Source organism: Gopherus flavomarginatus, chromosome 2 (assembly GCF_025201925.1).
Source record: "Gopherus flavomarginatus isolate rGopFla2 chromosome 2, rGopFla2.mat.asm, whole genome shotgun sequence".
NCBI classification, from domain to species: domain Eukaryota; kingdom Metazoa; phylum Chordata; order Testudines; family Testudinidae; genus Gopherus; species Gopherus flavomarginatus.
Window position 1 is genome coordinate 3,240,433 of NC_066618.1, and position 15,202 is coordinate 3,255,634.

At 46.9% G+C, this 15,202-nt stretch overlaps 1 protein-coding gene across 8 annotated transcripts in view; it reads right to left on the bottom strand.

Moving 5' to 3' along the window:
- Nucleotides 1–1,443: 1,443 nt before the first annotated feature.
- LOC127045835 (zinc finger protein 282-like) overlaps nt 1,444–15,202 on the bottom strand; it is a 91,034-nt gene continuing 77,275 nt past the window's right edge. For 4 of the 8 annotated variants that reach the window (XM_050942531.1, XM_050942534.1, XM_050942530.1 and 1 more), the window contains exons 3-9: nt 13,434–13,835; nt 10,794–10,920; nt 9,032–9,145; nt 8,733–8,846; nt 6,618–6,722; nt 5,885–5,998; nt 1,444–4,124 (exon numbers count right to left, since the gene is read on the bottom strand). In XM_050942531.1, the coding sequence (XP_050798488.1) occupies nt 3,124–4,124; nt 5,885–5,998; nt 6,618–6,722; nt 8,733–8,846; nt 9,032–9,145; nt 10,794–10,920; nt 13,434–13,835 (1,977 nt within the window). In that variant the 3' untranslated portion in view covers nt 1,444–3,123. Of the gene's footprint in view, nt 4,125–5,884; nt 5,999–6,617; nt 6,723–8,732; nt 8,847–9,031; nt 9,146–10,793; nt 10,921–13,433; nt 13,836–13,948; nt 14,093–15,202 lie in introns of those variants that run through there. The other 4 variants (XM_050942537.1, XM_050942535.1, XM_050942536.1 and 1 more) reach the window with 4 other exon arrangements.

Sequence of the window (15,202 nt, forward strand, 5' to 3'; positions counted from 1 at the left end):
CTGCAGGCCAGGTCTACACTACAGACCTAGATCAGTATAAACGTGTCACCCAGGGTGTGAAAAATCCACCCCTGAGCAATGTCATTACACCGACCTAACTCTTCCCATCAACAGCGCCATGTTGGCAGAAGAGCTTCTCCCACCCCCAGAGCTTCTGCCTCTAAGAGAAGTGAATTAACGACACCAATGCAAGAAGCTCACACATTGGCGCTAAAGCACTACAGCGATGCATGTGAAGACCAGCCCTTAACCTTGGAAACTTGAACTGAGTGTATCTTGACAATCATGAGACCTGCAGCCATAACTTGAATAAAAAACACCAGATTCTGAAACACATGCTCTCTGGGGCTGGTTCTGGATTACCACAGCATTACAAGCACTAACTTTTACCCACTCTCAACAATGATTTCAATAGGACTACTCATACTTAAAGTTATGCACCTAGACATTATGCTTTATAAATAGTTTCAGGTGCTCATTTTTGCTCTCCGATTTGTAGGGTGAGCTATGGTTTTGGATTGAACTGTGCTGCTTCTTATATACTGTCTTGCTGTCTGAAGTCTGAGACAAAAGAATTGCCGTTCCAGATGAGACCGGTTCTCCATCCACATCCAATGGTCCATCTCTGACAGCGACCCATACCAGCTCCTTCAGGGGAACAACAAATTCCATAATCGAAGCTTCTTCCTAATCACAGGCAGTTCGAGACAAATTTATCCAATAGCACCTTAATCGTTGATTGGGGGTGCGGGAGAATAAATTCCCTGAAACAAGAGAGTTTAGATCCCTTATATCTTGTTATCCTAATAAGTGTAACTGTGGCTGTTCTCATTATCTGTATAAGCATTGAATCATGCTTCTGGAACCCTACTAAAAAATGGCATTGACAATATCTTGTGGCAGAGAGTTCCACTGGCTCATTATGTGTTGTGTAAAATAGCATTTATTTTTATTACATTTAAATTAGTTGCCTTTCAATTTCACTTGACATCCTCTTGCTCTTCTTTATGAGACAAGGAAAACAGGAGCACCCAATTTACCTTCCATGCCATTTAACTTAAGTACCAAAAATGGGGAAAAAAAGCAGACTATTAAATATTTAGCATTTTCGCTCATCTAGTTAAGTGCTGACAGAACTCCCAATCTACATCTCTAGCTCTTCCAAAAAGACCTTTACAAAAACAGGGAAGAATAAACTTGATGTCAAGCAGGAAAAAGAAATGTTCTTTGGAAATTAACAAAAGTCTTTTGTAAACATCACCACAAAAACCCCTAAGACAACACACACCTAATTCTTCTATCCCCTTTGCAATTCACTGTTAGGGATGGTGTGTTTTTAACCATAGTCCTCCAAAGAGGCACCAGGTCTGGTTTTTGTAGTCACCACACCCAACCCTCACCAATATGGACAATTATTTTTTGAATCAATATGTTTTGTGTCCATTTCACTTTTTGTTACAATTATTTTTATTAGAATAAATGTCAGATGGACAATGTTACATGACAGATTTGTCACCTAGGTTACAAGACAAAGAGGTACAGAAGAAAGGCAGACGAGAGCTTTGCATGGTAAACAGATCCGAACTGTCTTGAAATGGATGCAGACTATATACAGCCCAACCAGTAATAAAACCAAATTAAGCCTCATATGGTACAAAAAGCAAAAGCAAAATGGTACCCAGCAATAGTAGAGGGGAATATAAGTAACCTGGTGTTATTAAAACACCGGGGCGAGTGGAAGTGGAAGGTGAGGAGCGGTATCAGAAGCAATACACATTTACATAAGAAAAACTGTGCCGTTTCCGTAACTTCACAAACCTGGAATTTCCATGCTCAGAGTATTTATCAAACTGCTCCCAAACCGTAGCATCATCGGGAGAATCGTTGACGCTACCCAAGTTCAGCTTCTCAGTGTTCATAACAGCCCACTATTCCCCACAAACCATTCATGGTGGGGAAGGATCATCAGCCATTCCCACCAGTGAGCGACGATGGGGTTTAGCTGCCATTAGACATGTGAGAACGTAAGTCCCTATAAAAACCCACACAGAGAGATGCAAGAAAAAAAAAACCCTAAACAAACAAAACTCAAGAAGGACAGGCCAGGCGCAGCCCTAATGCTGAGATTATCCTCTGAACCTCAGACCAAAAGAAACCTATTTTGGAGGAGAGCCAGTGAGAGAAGGGCTTCGGCGCTACAGGATGGCGACACCTTCCCACTGGGAGAGCAGGTATTAGGACACAAATCTTGCAGCAACAACTGATGAGATTTCAGCCCCATTGACTCTAACCTAAACGCCTAGCCCTGACTCTGCTCATCGGGACCCAGACATGCTGCCCCGCCAGCCCAGCTCGCAGGGAACTGTGGGGCAAGCTTGTGAACATTCGGTCTGATGTCTTCAGAAGTCATTTATCCAGCAAGGTGCCACATATAAATAGCACTGCACAGACCTATTTGGACACTGTCCCAAGGCCCAGAGTTTACCAGCGAAGTAGGATAAGACGCGGCACAGGAAAACAGATCGGGAGTGGGCATTATTGACTGGCAGGAGGAAGAAGGGACAGGGGTTGCTTGGAGAGGAGAAATGGCTCTGTGCAGATGAGAACAAGGAGATCGCTCCAGGGGTGCAGGGGGAGCATGATCCTGAGAAGGGGAGGAGTCAGGCAGACCTAGGAAGAAGGATCCGGACTCAGCACTCCGAGGTTTTTACCATGAAGGTACCAGGTATTTGCCGAACTGCAGCAGTTAATCCTTTCACGCAGGCAGATTTCTTCAGGCTCTGGTGAGCTAGAGAGCAGGCTTTTACGCCACCTGCCCTTTGGCAGATCCTGCCTCCCCGTGCAGCATCAAGTGAGCAAAGCACTGGAATCTCACATGCTTTAGTCAGCTGGTGCAGAGCAGAGATCAGACGCTCTTCATGGGTTTGTCCAGGGAGCCTGCGGGAGGATGAGATGCTGGGGGAGCACCCTTGAGTGCTGCCCAACAGAGTCATTTACAATTGGCCAAGGAGGGCCCCACCCCACCCACCCTCCAGCCCCGAGGCCGGAAGGAGGTTGTGAGCGTTTTTCCAGCCTACCAAGCGCAGGGACGAACTGGTCGGGATGCAACATGCTAGTTACCACCTAGTCACCCATCCCACTCCCTGGTGCTTTCCCGGTCTCCAGTCTTTGCCCTGGGGAAGCCTGCTCGGTCTGGTCTGCCCTCTGCTGACCCTGTGGCAGTGTCGTACCTGGGAAGTCAGCCCTGCACTTTGCGCGCTTGCAGGGCGTCCCGGTCTCGTGGCTCTGCAGGTGCTTGTGGAAGCTGGCCCTGACCTTGTAGGTCTTCTCGCAGATGGTGCATCGGAACGGCCTCTCCCCAGAGCAGGCTCGCTGGCCACTGGGCAGACACTGCTTCTGAGCGGACGTCTCCCCACCCTCAGCGCACTGGCCGGCCTTCCCCCCAGCCTGGCGGTGCTGGCCCGCACAGAGTTCGGCGTGGCAGCTGCAGCCCTTGCCGCGCTCCGTGCAGTCCTGGGGATTCTCCTTCCCGTGGCCCCGCTGGTGTCTGAGGAAACTCCCCTTCAGCCGGAAGCTCTTCCTGCACACAACGCACTGGAATGGCCTCTCCTCCACCCGGACTTGTCGGTGATTCAGAAGGAACCACTTCCAACTGCAGGTCTGCTCACAGCTGGCGTATCTATATGGCCTCTCCCCAGTGTGGCTCGCATAGCGTTGGATGAACTCCAAATGGCACCGGAAGCTCCTGGCACACTCGGTGCACTGATAAGGTCTCTCTCTGGCACGGCTCCTGTGCTGTTTCCCACAGCTCACTTTCAGCTGGAAGCTCTTCCCACCCTTAGTACACGTGACATACGGCCTCCCTCCCGCGTGGCTTGCCTGATGGACGAGGAGAGGCTTGATGCCACTGAAATCTCTTCCACGTGGAGTCGGCTCCCCCAGGACAATGCCTGCCGGGCTCCTTGGCGGCGTTCCAGAGCCGCACTGACCCTCCCAGGCTGTGGTAGCAGCCAGACTCTGCGAAACACTTTCCCCTGAACTTCCCAGGAGCATGTCATGCGGCTCCAGGTCTTCAGGATCTTCCTCATGCTCCTGCACCTCTGTTTTAACCACAATCACCTCATCTGCAGCAAGAGAGAGAGAATCAGAGACATCGCTCCCTTGGCCTGCGAGCCAGGGAAAGGAAGCCTCAGCTGATTCAGCCATTCAGTGACGCAATGCAGAAAAATAAACGTGTCGGCTTACTGAACTTGGCCGATAAAGTAGACAAGGGTACAGTGTTCAAAAGAGCCTAGGGGACTTATGAAACTTACTCCCGTCTTGAAAAGTTACTAGAGACTTTTGAAACTGGGATTAAGGTGCTTTTGAAAATTTTACCCAAGATAAATAATGGGTGTGCACACACGATCTAGGGCCCGGTTTTCAAATCAGCAGAGCAACCCCCCTTTGGGTGGAGCTCTGGGAAAAGGGCATATTTAAGTACCAGGGAGTATGAAGGGTCAGCGCCAAGTCCAGAAGGTCTAGACAACTGGAGAGCAAAATCTATCTAGTTAAGGTTGAAATTCTGTTCCATTATAATCCTATTTTCAGAAACTCAGTCTTCAAAAGTTACCCGTTTGCCCTGAAACTTTTCATACCTGGTCTGAAACCAAAGGAGATTTCTTTTCCCCCCCCTTCCAAAAGTTGGAGTGAGATCTGTCTGGACATTTATGGAGAAAGATTAACCTTCTCAGTTTTGTAATTTTGCTGCTGATATTGGCGCTAAGTAGTATCTTAAACATGTGGGTCAAATTTCTCAGCTGTGGTAAATTCTCATTCCTCCCCTAGGCACCGATTCCATGGGTGCTCCGGAGCTGGAGCACCCATGGGGGGAGGGGAAAAATCAGTGGGAGAGCTCCCTGACCTGCTCCACCTCACCCCCTCCGTTTCATCCCGAGTGCGTCACATCCCCGCTCCTCTGCCTACTTCCCAGCGCTTGCTGCCACCAAACAGCTGTAGCAAGCTCTGGGGGGTTGGGGGGAGGAGCGGGAATGTGGCTGCTCAGGAGAGGAGGTGGGGAAGAGGTGAGATGGGGTGGGGATTTGGAGAAAGAGTCAGAATAAGGGCAGGGAGGGTGCGGAGACTTTGAGGAAGGGGTTGGAATGGGGTGGAAGGGGGCGGGGGGTGGTTGAGCACCCACTGGCGCCAGTAAAAGTCAGCGCCTATGATTCCTCCATTGACCTTGATGGAGCTCCACCAATTTACAACAGCTGAGGATCTAGCCCATTTCAAACTTCATGTGTGGCGAGTCACTGAGGAATAACTGCTCAGTACATTCTGGGGGGGAGCTTTAAACAGTAAAGTCATAACGCATAAAAAGTGTTTTTTGTGAACGTGCTGTAAACATGTCTATGAAATAGTTAGTCCGTGATTCACTACAGCTGCAGAGTTTACACTGTGCTATCCTGCCAATGCTGCTGCTGGGCATTTGATATATTTACTGAGTGCTGCAAACAAACACAACATACGGTGTTGCAAAAACCTGACAGACACGTCTCAATAGCAGCACAGGTAGCTTCTCCCTCCTCCCCTATTTTTTTCCTCTTTTCTGTCCTTTTAAAAGAAAAGAGAGACGAAAAAAAATTAAATGCAAAAAAAAAATCTTGTGTTAATGCAATGCTAAGCTCAGAGGTTGAGCTAAGAACTATGGGTAATGCATAAGAGAAGATTCGGCTAATGTTAACTCAGCTACATCATGCGACTGTCAAGCTTAGGAAACAACATTTCTCTTGTAATAGTTCCCTTTGGATAGTGTCGAGATTGCAAATCGTCTCCTCGATTTGAGGAAAAGAGGATTTCCAGCTGTTATTTCACAGCCTATCAAAGTTATTACAATCCATCTCACCTGTGCAGAGCTCTGTATGGATTCGCCTCTCCTCCAACACCTGCATATCCCGCACACTTGGCCCTTCCTCAACGTCCCTCCGGCATGAAGCGTCGCATGCAGAAGCTGGGCGTCCTGTTCGTGGCAGACAGAGTAACGCATTGCTTTGCTGATCTCCACAAAGACTACACAAGGAAACGTAAACTGATCGTAACCCAGTGCTGTTTCTGGGCTGGAGGAGACACATTCTGATGGACTACAAACATTTCTCTGAGGATCCAGAGGAAACAAATGCAGAAGGGCTCAGAGCCAGGAGAACTTGAGATGGGTGGAAATCCAAAGGTGCTGGTTGCGTCCATAAAGGGGCAGGTGGTACCAATAGGCGTGGGTCTAGAATGGAGCTGTGCAGAACAGCACTACCCCAGGCTTTGCTTCAGGAGAGCTCCCTGGGAGCCCAGAGTCTGCACCAGCCCTTCGGCGGGAGCAGCGTGCACTCACCTCTGTCGTTGGCCAGCCCTGCTAGTAGTGTGGAAGTGGGGGGGAGGGGTAAGGACCTATTGTCTCCTTTTCGGGGTACAGCTCACTAGGGGACTAGTAGGGAGCAACATCAGCACCAAGGACTGCAACTGCCAGGACAGGAGAAGGTGCTTTGTGCTATAATCTCTTGCTCATTTGTACAGGGACCAGCCAGAGTCTGGGCCAAAGGTTTCACTGGATTTCCCTCACTGTTTGGGCAGCTTAGCGCATCACTCACCAGCACTGGGGTCTGTACAGAGCTCTCCTTCCCCAATGTGGTCCTGATTCTCAGCACCAGACTGTTCCTCTCGTTTAATCCATGATAAAGCATCACAGCCGGAGACTGTATAATTGGTTCGTGGAAAGAGGTAATAATAGAGGCTGTGTTTTATTCATACACCTCACTGACTCATTCTTACCAAGCACCAGGTGCGATATTAATCTGAAGAGACACACACACTGGCTAAACTAGAAATAACATCGTGATTGTCCATCCCTTCCTATTAAGTGCTGACATGGGCAGAGATTAGTCCCCAAGACAGTTTCACAGAGAAGGGGGGACTTTGGAAAGTGTTCTCATCTCTCTTGATTATGTAACAAGTGCTTTAGTGCAGCGATGGATGCTGTAGAAATATAAAGAGATATGGTAGAAAATGATAAAAGGGCCTAGCCACTACAGCAGTGGACATACTAGAAATACCCAAGATGGACAGGGAATTATACAATCTGTAGAAGCCAGCAAAGGTTTTGTGGAGGGCTAGTTTCTCTTTCTTTAAGCTCTGTGGATATCCAGAGAATGCTCACAGAGGTAAGTCCAAAGGCGGGCAATTGGTATAACCACATGTGCAACATTACAGAGCTTTAGGTCATTGTTAAAAATCATTTAGATAGTGCTGCAGACTCTAGACAGCACATCAAACCACACTGAAGTATTCAGATTCATGGATTTTTAATACCAGAAGGGACTGTTATATCTTACCTGACTTCCTGCATGATGCAGACCAAAGAAAATCACCCAACAATTTCTGCATCAAGCCCTAACTTTGGTTTGAACTACACACTGGCAAAAGGGAAGGTATAGGTGATCTTGGTGATACAAAAGACAATATGTAGGTATATACAAGCACACGATAAATGGCACAGGTATAGATAAGGAGATAGTATCAGACATATGCCTTGATGCTATCAGTACAGAATGGGAGTATTACTAATGCCTTAGCTAAATTAGAAGGTACTGTACAGGTATATATAAGGAGAGGTTGAACTGTGTCAGTCTGTAGCGGCTACGACAGCCTGCCCACATTTCCTGGTTGCTGTTACCTTGTGCTCCAGAATCTAAGCTTTCATTTAAAAAAAAAAAATCTGGCCCTTATAGTTGCATGCTGACTGAATTTAATCAACACAATTATATCTGCTTGAGTGTGCAAACAGCTTTGAACTATAGCTCAGAAAGATACACACTGCTCCTATTCAAATTGATAAGGTGTGGCCTCTGGAGCCTACTGGTGGCAACTGAACTCCCAACATTTTAAACTTTCACAGCTGATTGAAGCTCACAAGGGGAAAAAAAGGGGAAGTATCACGCAATGACCTGAGTCATCCACTGTGGAGTCCCAAAACGGCAAAGCGGAGATTGGAAGTGAGTCTTAGGAAGAATCCCACCACTTTTTTCATCTCTGATCACACTGTGCAAGCAGGTATAAGATGATGGGTATTTGGAGGTAAATATTTCTACCCGTTATCCTGCATTTTGACTGAAGATCAATAACTTTCCTTCTGTCAAACATGTTAACTGTAGAGTGGTAAGTGCTGTTAGGCAGTGGTAGAAAGCTGGCATTAGATACTGGATTCTGTAAATTGAGGCAGATCTGATTACTCCTTCACCATTACCTTCATTTTGCTGTCAATCAATGTGTCTATTTCAGAGGCATTTATTTTACCCCACTGATATGAACATCTCTCACTTTTTCCTCTTCACTAAGTCACAACTCCAAGCCTAGTTTGAGAACAGCTGTTCAGCAGGCGACCAAGGAATTGATTTGGTCTGACTCTGGCTGTTCCAACAGCTTTCATTTCTTTTAGTTGTTGAGGCTCAAATGGGAGCCACTGTCGAGTTACATTATTTTTGGTTGGGCAGCTGCTCTTGCAAGCCGGAAAACGTGGTTTATCTTGTTACTGTTGCATTCAGTTGAGGTCTGGCTTGGGCAGAATTGCCACCTTTCTCCTTCACTCACCCCTGTGTAGAAGGACAGCACAAGCCCAATGGGACTTACAGGGTGTCTAGCCTTTGTGCAGATGCCCTGGCTGAAGAGGTGAACTTGACCCTTTGGAATGGTTTCAATCCATTACTGACCTGTGCTGGGGTCTGCAGGGACACCTCTTTCCTTAGCATCGCCCTGTTCCCCAACACACGGCTCTGCGCCTTGTTCAATCTGGCACAACCGGCCAGGTGCAGCAACGGGAGAGTCTGCTTGATGGGGAGGGGGAGGAAAGAGAGAGAATTCCATTATATTTATTGAATATCTGTTTAGCTGCTGGCAGCACATCACAATGTCTGAAAAGCTAGAGCCACTGAAGTTCACAAGAACTTTGGTTCTTGCTTTGCCCTTCCCACACTCTGTCTAAATTACTGTATTTTAATCCATTACTCACTGACACGTGGTTCAATAGAGATTTTCCTTTCTTCAGAGTCCGGAGGATCCCCGATATATGGCTCCTCCCCTCGCTCTATCCGGGACAGGATGTCAGGTTTAGAAACAGCATAGTCTGTTCATGGGAGATGATATTAGGTAGGATATTTTATTCAGATCAGTTACACAGGGATTAAAATAATCCTTTCAACTGAGATATTCATTAGCTATTCATAACAAATCAGTTTCAATGAAAAATAGAACCTGGTTTACTTAAACATTGGCTAGTGAGGGGCCAATCCTGCAGGTGCTTACTTCCAAGCACAGGATTTATTGCGGTGATTAGGGCCATTAACTTCCCCAGTCATCGCTGTTATTACCTGCAATATAGTAGCACCTAGAGGCTCCAAACAAGGTCAGGGACCCATTGTCTCTACTGCCCAAATGCTGGTTCTTTTCGCTCCCCATGTTATGGATAATGAGGCTGGGACGAATAGCCTGGATTCATCATCCAAACTGCTGATATTGCTCCAGAGAGGCCAGATTCCAGGGAAGATCTTGGAAGCTCTTTTACTGGAGGAGGTTAATTCTATGTTCTCCTTTGGGAATGATGAATGGCTGGTCATTTCAAGGCTTGATGCCAGAGCCTGAACTGGACTCTGGGATTGTGTTTACTGTGGGGGATGTGAAGAGATCATTCAACACCCTCCTCCTCTGTTCCTAGCAGGGGCTGAGAGTTGGACTCTAAGTTGGTTCCAAGCATTCTTTACGCCATACAGTCATTTGACCATGGGGGAAAGGGTCCCTAAATGGAAGAGTTATTGTATGTCAATACAGCATATTACTCAAGAACAAAGCAACTCCACAGGGATTGACGCATGGTCATTGCATCATAGCTACGCTGTTGAGGATGGAGAACACCAGAATGCCAAAGCAGCTGTGGACTGGAAAACTGGAAGCGAGTAACTGTACACGAGGCAGTCAGAAGAAACTTTTCAAGGACACACTGCAGCACAATCTGAAGCAGTGCAACATTGCAACTGGGAGTTGTCAGCAACGGACAGATCGCGCTGGCGAGCAATCAGGGATGGGGTTACTCAGATCGTGAGCCTGAGGCACTGAGTCATATACAGCAGCAGGCACAGAGCGTAATCCCTTCCTCAATCCTGAGCTGCATATGCCCTCGATGCGGAAAGGACCGACACTCTCACATCAGCCTTTTCGACCCCAATGTAACACTGTCATCAGCATCATTTTTGGTCACCAAGGGCAACAATTCCTCAAGAACGGTGAATTTGAATGAGCTATTCTGTCCCTGTCAACACAAAACCATGCTGGGGGGAAACCCACAATGCCAGTTAAAGCACTGTTCCTTCTCCAGTACAGATGGGACCATCAGTGCTCATGATCTTATGCTTCCCCTGGATCTGCAGGAGGAAGTGCACCTGCTTGGGGTTTATATTGCCCTGGAGTTGACTCTTTAGTTGTTTCTCTTTCGAGAGATTTTGTATCAACAGCTGACATGGAAACTAGCAACTTTCTGATTCTAGACTGACTTGAACCTGTAGCTCCCACTCTGCTTCTAGTATGGGATAAGAAGTGGCGGCCTTAGGCCCAATAGTGTCTATTTTGGTACTTCTTCCACAGAAGGATCAGAGGAACTTGAGCTTTCCTAAACTGATGACATTGGCCCAGCAAAAATCAAAGAAACTGTGAGCGGGAGGAAATCCAAGTCCATGAAAGTTCTCACCACTTCTAATAAAGGAGTGAAAACCGATCCCTACCCAGTGAGATCAGGGTCTCATAATTCCTCTTCATCATGTTTTTGTAAAGCTCCTTCTGCCATTCATTCAAGCTTTTCCATTCCTGCTCGTTGAAATAGACCGAGATGTCATCAAATGTCACCGGCACCTGAAATCACAAGGGGGAGACACCCACCACCTTCTGATTCCGTCACACCCACCTCTTTATTTAAACTATAAGAATGCTTTAAAGTTAATTTGAGTTTAGCGAGAATCAAGATACTATGGGCCAGATATTCAGCTAGCATAAATCAGCAATACTCCACTGACTTCAAAGCAGCTACGCCTAGTTACACTAGCTGAGGATCTGGCCCCATACAAGGGTCAGAGTTTCCAGCTTGACACTGTTGTTATTTAACATGACAGTAGGTCCCTGAGGCCCCCGTCAAGATCCATCTCTATTGTCCTTGCAGAAACACGTGAGAAGCAGAGTGTTTATAACAGATTATCTTTGAACATGGAGATTCAGAGAAATGTTGGATTGCAAACATTGCAGTTTGGGACTCTTCTGAATCTGGGGTTTTGTTCTGTCCATTATAGCAACAGGATGCTTAAAACCAGAGCTTTGGTTCATGCCCATCTCTAAATTACCAGTAATTGTTCATAAAAGCAAATCTAACATTGAGCTCCTCTATTAATTCACAGAGCAAGCAATGGCACCCCCATCTTCATTGTCATCTGGACGGATCACGTTTAAAGAACAGGGTCGTTCCATGTCTGCAACCCATTCAGACATTGGCTTTTCCATCTGCCAACCAGGGGGACCAGCTAGCGCTAGTTGTGCCAGTGGTTTCCGTGATTGGAAGCCTGTCTGCAGAGAATGTCTGAGCCCATAACCACCCATCCACTCTCATGCAGGATAATGGGAGTTTAATCAATAAAAAATGATTCACTTTGCAATCTGCAGCTTAAGCATCTTTGATTTTTCAATGAGAAGAGTCTAACTAACATTGACTGGATTTGACAGAACAGCTCCAAGGAACCATAATCAGCTGAGAAGCACACTAAATGCCAGTCAGTAAGGTGCATTAACTAACCACATATGACTGGATTGTTTTCACTGTGTTGGAATTTCATAACATTCAATTTCAGTAACACTGACGTTAACCAATCTAAGCGGTTCCCATTTGCACCCCCTCTGTTCATGGGTCCATCTATACAGTTCTCTCCCATGTGCAGCAAAGTTTCTGAAGAAAAACAGACAGGAAAGCATACCAGAGAGAGGCAAAGTAGGTTTCATTGCAAGTGGGGTTTCACACACAAAAGAAAAGTTTGAGTGTGGAGAATCCAACCTCTTTCAGGCTGGTAGGCTTATTAGAATCGCTCACCTGGTCTCTGGGATGAGAGGGTAACATTTTGAACTGCACAGGCCCAGGGGGAAGTGCAGCGTGCTGCGGGGGAAGGCTCTCAAATGGCAAAGAGGCAGTGGGGAAAGTCAAAAACTGAAAAGGGCAGGTAAGAGCAGACAGGAAGGCTAGTCAAGTGGCTACAGCGCTAGCCGGGGTTCAAATTCCTGTTCTTCCATGAATATCCCGAGGAACCTTGGGCAAATCACAGTCTCTCTGTGCCTCAGATTCACACCTGGGCATTATAGCACTGCCCGACCTCTCAGGGAAGTTGCAAGGATAAACACGTTAAAAGATGGGGAGGCACTCTCATCCAGGGCCATATAAGTACCTAAAATAGACAGATGGGGGGGGGTCTCTCTCCTTTCTCTGGCTATAACTTTGGGCTTCTGTGCTTTCCTTAATCTGGAGGGGGTTTTCCAGACGTTAGATTTGTTCTTCCATTCCCTCCCCTTTCCCGCAACTGCTCCCACCAGCATGAGATGGGCATGGGGTGAAAGTTGTCTAACTAGTTCTGACCAGCGTGGCGGTTGGCTCGAAAAACCCTCTGCAGCCCCGTCAAATCTGAGCACTTTTAGAACAGCAAAGACAGAGATTGGATGGGGAAAAGAACAGGCCTGTGAAAAAAATCCCTTGTGTATCTGGTAATAGAAGGGACTTACTTAATAAACCTTTTAACATGGTATGGCCCCTTCCATTTGAAGCATTAAAAATGCTTTACTAATACTGGTGGCTTAAACCTCAGGTATCCCTGTGCAGGAGGTAAATATCATCCCCATTTTAAAGATGAGGCTCAGAGAAGTTAAGAGGCATATCCAAGACCATACAGGAAGTTTGCGGCAGAGCTGGGAAATTAATCATAGAATTACAGCAGGGTAAGACTGAAAGGGACTCAGTAGATCATCAAGTCCAGTCCCTTGCACTCAAGGCAGGACTGAATAATAACTAGACCCAGGTCTCGATTCCCAGACCTGCGCGTTAACTACAAGACCATCCTTTCTACTCCATGCTGACTTCCACCTCCTTAGTGCTAGCGGAGATGTGCTGCTACAATGCTTATTTTCTAAGCTCATCGCTTTGACCATGTCACCCTCCACTGCCCATCACATCAACAAGAAACATCTCCTTGTCTTTACCCCCATTCCAGCTCATCCGATACTTCTAGTGTAGATTCCTTGGGATCTTTCTGTTGTGTTTCTACAGCACTGCCACAGTAGGGTCCTGGTCCATGACTGGGGCTCTTAGGCATTACCACCATATAGATAAAACTAGTTACCTTGGGGACCTCCCCATTAGTGCCTGGGGGCAGTCTCAGGATCCAGAAGTTCCTGTTCTTCAGCAGGTTCTCCATGTTCTCCAGCCTCCTCTGCAGCAGCCCGTACTCCTGGATCAGAGTTCCCAGCACGGCCCATTTACTCTCCAGCTGGTTCCCAAACTCCACGACAGTTTTCTCACAGCCTATTAGTTTTTTTTCAGCCATCCACATTCTCCCTTCCAGACCCAGCAACCTCGTGGCGTAAGAATCTAATTTCCTCTCAACAGCTTGGACGGCGGCTAGTACAGTCTGAAGGGAAGCCTCTGTACTTGGAGGTGATGGTTCTTTTTCAGACGTTTGCTCAGGGAGGACCAGTGGCTGCAAGATGGCCAGGGGCTGCGGTTCCACCTCCCATTCATCAGCCTGTTTCAAGGACGGAAAATGAAAACAGAGTTGGGGTCATGTTCCCTATCGGCAAAGTTAGCTTTAAAAAAAAAACAAAAAAAAAAAAACACACAGGACAAGCAGCCGCTCACATGCACCAGGCCGCCCAGACTGTTCAAGGGTTGCATCTTTGTCATCATCATCGGCTCACATTCCAGAAGTGATGGTTAAAAAGCTGCTGACATTTTCATTATAATCCTCAATTATAAGGGTTAATGGGAATGGCATTGAACTGAAATGTCCCATGCAGCTCGGTTTTTATCCTAATTTGTTTGAGGAAAACTGCAATATAAGGCAAGAGCTTTTCTAGTCACGTTCATTTACAAACAAGAGTCAATCACTACAACAGTCTTACGAGAAGAGAATTGATGAGCCTGGCATGAGGTCTCCTTGCCACAGGGCCCCAGAGACTCCCAGGGAATGTCCGCACTGGAGCTGGAGGGGGAATTCCCTGCTTGAAGACACACATTGGCACTAGCTCTAGAGAAGCGTCATGTCAGCTGTGAGCGGCAGGAAGTGCTAGCCGTTCTGAGGACACGCTGCACAAGTCCAGCAGCACACACTCGGGGCGGCTCGCCCCTCCCACTCTCGCACCACCGCAACTGTGCTCTATTTTAGCATGTTAACTCGATCCAAGCTAGTGCAAATATGCCTCCTTAAAATGGGAATCACACAACCAACTCGCAGTGTGGACATACCCTGAGTCTCTCGCTCTCTTATGGCCCATCTGCGCCCCAATATTTATCCCGTCAGGAGATGGTGTTATATCCCAGCAGGGACCAGATGGGATGGGAACAAACTAACTGTACAAAATCAGTGCTACAGTCTGTACAAACTTCAATCTCACAACACCCCAGGTAGGTAGGCAGGCAGGCAAGTATCCCTATCTCCAGCATTCACATGCAAAAGCCATTTAGAAACGTTAAGCAACTTGCACAAGGGCACAGAGTAAAGGTGTCTAGACCAACATTTGAATCCATGTCCCCTTCTTCTCCTTATGTCCTTGTCACAAACTTGATGTTTTTCCAGAACTGTCCCCAAATAATATCTAATGTCCTAGATCACTATGATTCCTAGGCAAATCATTTCACTGTGTCCTAGTTTTCCTCTCCGTAAATTAAGATCTCCTCAGTCATCAAACTTACTTGGCTTCCCAAATAAAGCATGTCAAGTATCAGAGGGGTAGCCGTGTTAGTCTGGATCTGTAAAAGCAGCAAAGAATCCTGCGGCACCTTATAGACTAACAGACGTTTTGTAGCATGAGCTTTCGTGGGTGAATACCCACTTCATCGGATACATGTAGTGGAAATTTCCAGGGGCAGGTATATATATTCATGCAAGCTAGA